The sequence below is a fragment of the Vicia villosa genome, linkage group LG1 (genome assembly GCF_029867415.1).
Source record: "Vicia villosa cultivar HV-30 ecotype Madison, WI linkage group LG1, Vvil1.0, whole genome shotgun sequence".
Classification (NCBI taxonomy): Eukaryota; Viridiplantae; Streptophyta; class Magnoliopsida; order Fabales; family Fabaceae; genus Vicia; species Vicia villosa.
In genome coordinates this window covers 209,004,256-209,010,255 of record NC_081180.1, presented here as the reverse complement: position 1 = coordinate 209,010,255, position 6,000 = coordinate 209,004,256, and the positions used below count along the sequence as shown (strand labels likewise).

The following is a 6,000-nucleotide window of genomic DNA, read 5'->3' as shown; positions in this document are numbered from 1 at the left end:
ATGTACATTTCCGGAATCAGTTTTTTTCAGAAAAAAATAGTTTTTTTCAGAAGTGCATTTCCCAAACCATATTTTTTCTCATAAAAAGTGACTTCGGCGATGCATTTTCGAAGTTTAGGGGCATTTTTGGGTTTTCGCCGCGGGTGACCAAGAAGGTAGGGGGTCAGGAAAGAAATTATCTAAAAAAAATTCAATATATATGGCTACCAAACACCACAACAACCATTTCTTCTTTTCTCCAACTAAGCATTCCCAACAATGTCACCTTTTAATTGACCAGGCCGGCCACCTATAATTCCATCAATCCAAACAACACAACCAAACTACAACAACATGAGCAAATAACTCAATTACGATAACGCGTTAATGCAGAAACAAGATAAAGAAGAATTACATGGTGATGTTTTAGGGACCTTGTATCAAACACTTAATGTGAATCAATTGATATCTATATGAGAAAGGGTATCTCGGGAGTGTGGAACCGGTGACTTGTATGATCAATCAGGTCGTCATCATTAGTATAAAAAATTATTCTCACATGGAACCAGTGGCTTGTATGATCAATTTTTTAATTAATAATTATTTTAATTTTTATTAAAATAAAAAATGCAAATCATAGGCACCAAATTAAATTAATTGACGCCTCCTTTGAACTCCAAAACTTAAGCGCCAATTAGATTGACTTGTCCCATTAGGTGCATTCGTCAATTCGCCTGATTTGAACTCTATATATGTATTTGTTTTGTTTGAAACATGAATATTTTATAAATTAGTTAAAAAATAGGGTTATTTAAGTATTTAAGTTAGAAAATATGGTTCTTTTAAGAAAAAAATCTAAATTGGATATTAAAATTATGAGGTATGGATCTTCTCCATTTTCTAAAAGAAAAAGAAGACTTAATTAATATATATATATATATATATATATATATATATATATATATATATATATATATATATATATATATATAATTAAATAAATGTGAAATAAATATAACATGTCATGGAAATATGCGTTATCTATAATATAAGAAAAGTATAACTTTTCTAAACTTTTTTTCTGCTTGCGACACGTGGTAGCATGATAGTTAAATATCAGAATCCCACATATTCCGATTTTCCTAATATTCCCATTGTATTTCACTTCTCACTTTGTTCCACTTCCAATCCTTCCACTTCCTTCGGTTGTTATGACATTGAAATCAACAGTTACAAAAATATTAGGTTATGATTCGAATTCCTTGTTTCAATTTTACCTAGTAGTCGCGCTACTGTTCACTATTAGGTTTTTTACTATTCACGAAAATATTCGAAAGCTTTGTACGATTATCTCATACTAAAAACCTACGGAGTTAGTCTATTGTATTCAGGTTCCAATCTTTGATATTATCATAATGTTCAATTGAATTTCAATTTCCTTTCAATTTCTTCCTATAAATTTTTTGCTTAATTCTTATACAATTGTTTGCTTGATTTGATTGTTGTTATAGGATAGAGATTGTTAAATTCAATTGATTGTGTTCCTTAATTTCTAATCGCTTTTTAACTCTGCTTAATTGTTAATTCGCGTAACCTCTAACCGAATGCTTAATTCGAGAAACAGGAATATAATTGAAATAATATCGTTCGCGCTTGTTTGATTGGTGTTGTAATCGAATAGGATTGAGAACCCGTTTAGGAAATTGAGCATAAAGTTATCGATGATGAGCATGAACCCGAATCAGTAGAGTAGCTTATTTTATAATCACTTTTGTTAATCACTTAATTGCAATTTTTTATAAATCGATCCTAAACCAAACCCCCTTAAATCGATTTTGATTGGTTAACTATTACAAGAATCCTTAAGAACGATATTCGAGCCATTGTCGCTATCCACGATCTTTAAAATTACTCATTTTTTATTTGCACGTGACAACGGAACAGTAACGTTGTATCATTTCTATTTTCGCTTTGTATGTAAGTTCTTTCTTCTATCCTTTTATTGTTCAAAGTTATATGATATACTTGATGTGTGATACATGATATGATTTTTCATTTCCAATTGACAAACTATGTGTTTTCAATTTACATGTTTATAGTGACCTTATTCTAATTTGGTCACACTTATATCTTTATATTTATTTTTTATTTTATGTATGTTGTTTATTATCATCATACCATAAAACATGACCATTTTCATATGCATTTCATAGTAAATCAAATATGAGTCAAGTTGGGTCTCTCCAAACCTACCAAATAAACCTTATTTCTCTAGCAAATTATGTTCTTATGTATCATGAGTCGACATATGATATGCATAGGTCGACACATAAATCATTATTTCAAATAAGTGCTTTCTGGTTCAGTATGAATCGACACGTATATCGTATAGATCAACACATGTGTCAATGTTTCACATTCATTTGTTTTTCAATTCAGTATGTGTTGACACATGAGTCGCACGAGTCGACACATAGGTCGACACGTGCTCGCTGATGATGGAGTGTTTTCATATTTTGGTCTATCTCTTCATTTTCCTTTTTATTTTTCTCACTCTTGTGCATCTCACTTTCTAAATCAAAACCACATCGTTGAATCATAAAATTCTGCATATTTGTGGCATTGTCTGTTGATATGTTAATATATTTCATTTTCCAAAAAAAATTCAATCTTTTACTAAAGTGTGGTTCAATTTATATGTTTGTAGTGACCTCATTTTAAAATCCTCGCATGATACTTTACTATTAATATCTTTTGTTCGCATATGTGTGTATGCATGCTTATTGGCGTGAAATCATGAAAAAGTGTCCATTTACATGTGCATTTCATAACCATTCATGCATGAGCCATTTATACCTGTTAATTAATAGGTAAATAATATCTACATCCTTTTCTTGGATACTCTCAATCGATTAAAGCGTATAAAATGTATAATAAAAGATTACTTATTGTTGAAGAGCTGGTACATGTTTTTTTTGATGAATCTTTTCTGATAAATGTCGAGAAAGGTATTTCTATTCATGACAAAGGTGCATCTACATAAGTCATACTGAAGGACGCCGAAGAAGGAATTAATCAACCTAAATTAGTGAAATTTGATGAGGAGGAAGATGACGACCATGAAAAGGAGAAGGATGAAAGTCAAAGTAACGAGGACGATCTTTCCCTAGAGTGGAGAATATCCAAGGATCATCCAACCGACCATATTCTTGGAGAAATCACCAAGAGAGTAACTAGTCGCTCTAAGGCTAATGGAAGAGGAATTTGAGATAAGGTTAACGGGGGAGTTGAACTACTTTTTCGGACTTAAAATCAAGCAACTCAATGAGGGAACATTCATGTGCCAAACAAGGTATTTCCCCGAATTGCTAAAACGATTCGGTATTAGTGATGCAAAATCAATTGATACACCAATGCCAACAAAGGGAAATTTGGACAAAGATATATATGGTAAGGATGTTGATGTCAAGAAATATAGAGATATGATTGGTTCTCTTTTATATCTTATTGCATATAGGCCGGACATAATGTTTGGTGTTTATATGTGCGTTCGATATCAATCACCTCATAAGGAATCACATCTATAAGCTGTCAAACGCATCCTTAGATACCTTCATGGTTCATCTAAGTATGGGCTTTGGTATTCCTAAGAAAGTGATTGTACTTTGGTTGGTTATTCCGATTCTGACTTTGCCGGTTGCAAGTTGGATAAGAAAAGTACCAGTGGAACTTGCCAGATGTTTTCAAACTCCTTAGTTAGTTGGCATAACAAAAAACTGGTTTCTGTTGCTTTGTCAACAGTCGAGACGGAGTATGTCGCAGCCAGTAGTTGTTATGCTCAAATCTTAAGGCTAAAACAATAATTACTTGACTTCGATCTTAAACTTTCACGTATTCCCCTCATGTGTGGTAACACGAGCGCTATCAACCTAACCGAAAATCTGGTGCTACATTCTCGCACTAAACATATTGAGATACATCACCACTTCCTACGTGACCATGTTGAAAAATAGGATGTTCTATTCGAGCATGTTGACTACTAAAAATCAACTTGCATATATCCTTACAAAACCACTTGCAACCGAGCCATTTTTGAAAATTCGAAGGGAATTAGGGATACGTGAAATCTCGAGTGTTGCCTAAATATACTTGATTCATGCAGTCAATATACTATTTGCCTAAGACTTGCTTGTGGGAGTCTTACATTATGCTGGGGCATCCTTCATTCCATTAATCTATGAGGTACTATCGTTCCATTTTTCTCCTTGAAAGTAAGCCCATTTTTATTACAGTTCTCTTTTAGTTACAAATGCTTGATGTATGATACAATCCCATAAATGTTCACTTCCAAAAATTGTTTTGATTAACCTATTAAGTTCTTCAATCTATATGCTTATAGTGACTTCATGTTTTAATTTTTGTACTTCATCATTATACGCTCTCAATTCTGGATATAATGTTTGTATATTCGAAGTATATGACAGTAGCAACATCCATGAATTTCCTTAGTTTCAAATGAGGGTCTTCATTAGCAGAACCTCAGTACTGGCCAGTAGTCTACAACATCTGAAACATCACAGGTTTAAACTCAAATTGAGCTACAGTGTTTTTTGGTCGTATGATACAAGTACTCATAACATTGGGATCAAAGATTTCATAATCTATGATGTTCCTTGCTCTATCATTGGAATTCCAATAATGTCATTATCAGCCATGATAGGATTTTCCTCTTCATATTCTTCTTCTTTCACTAGTCTTTCTAGATATCCTTCTTCTTTAGCCAGAATGAGAAGAGCGGGACTCCCTGGTAAGTGTCCAGTAAGCTGAAATCTTCTTAGAAAACTTAAGGTTCTTTCAGGTTCAAGTTCTCCTCTGTAGAATGGGTGTAACAATCTGTGAATGCAACAGCTAAACACCTGTTGAAACATTAGAGTACAAGAAACGTTAAAGGCTCAAAGAGAATAAACAAGAAACATTATATTTATTTTATAATTAACTATTATTGAGATTAAGAATAAATAAAGAGAAAAAAATAATTGATGATATGAAATTTGGTGTCAAGGAAACAGATTGTAAAACAATGCAAATAGAAGTGAGAATGTATTAAGAGGGATTTAGTTGACCTAAGATCCATTAACATCAAGGAAGTAAATATGTGCTTATGATGAGTGGTGTTGAGACATGCGAGGTCAGAGTGATCTCATGGTGCATTTTTACAAGATCAAAACATGCATAAAAAGGGAAAGAGACCAAATCTCTAAGCCTCACTTATAACCCTAATATGCGTATGTATTTATCCTGAAATCCTAATTACTTGCAATTCCTTATCTCTAATTGAACTAGGTGAGTGAATATCTCTATCCTACTCGTTTCAACCATTTTTATTATAAAATCCATTTGTTGTTGAATCTTTCAAAACCAAAAGTTGTTATATATATATATATATATATATATATATATATATATATATATATATATATATATATATATATATATATATATATATTCCTAAATTGACCATTCAAAGAAACATATTTATAAACATGTTAACACATAATAAAACAAGTCACTAAACCACACCTCATTTAACATAACAACAACTTAATAATAACTTCACATTCCTTAACTACAAAAGTTTTAGCTCATGATGAACTTAGTACAAACTACAAGCATGGTTCTCCGAGCGAATATCCTTAAACAAATAATGAAAAAGAGATATAAACCTAAGATATACTTGAGAACTCCTTGAGATGGATAATCTTCAAGAGATGTCTCATTTAAAGACAAACTCATCCAAAGGTGTTTCTATGTCTTCTTCTGCTGTAAAATCTTGATATGGAAACTTTTGTGGTTGTGATGGTCGTATGACTTCATACCAATGCAAGATGGGACAAAATAAAGGAAGGATATTTTGGAGATGTCCATTATGGAAGAGTGATGAAACATGTAATTTATTCATATGGGATGACGATATGGTAGAAAAATGGGGAAATGAATATGAGAGCATCATGAAGTCAGAGT

The 6,000-nt window shown here is 32.1% G+C and overlaps 1 protein-coding gene across 1 annotated transcript; it reads left to right on the top strand.

Moving 5' to 3' along the window:
- The first annotated feature begins 3,230 nt into the window (after positions 1-3,230).
- LOC131594189 (uncharacterized mitochondrial protein AtMg00810-like) lies at positions 3,231-3,566 on the top strand. The gene has a single exon (XM_058866278.1). It carries the CDS (start codon positions 3,231-3,233, stop codon positions 3,564-3,566), a length of 336 nt encoding a protein of 111 aa, XP_058722261.1.
- The last annotated feature ends 2,434 nt before the right edge of the window (positions 3,567-6,000 follow it).

What these genes read in the sequence shown, in the direction of transcription:
- LOC131594189 (XM_058866278.1), top strand. Translation starts at nt 3,231, where the DNA reads ATGGAAGAGGAATTTGAGATAAGGTTAACGGGGGAGTTGAACTACTTT.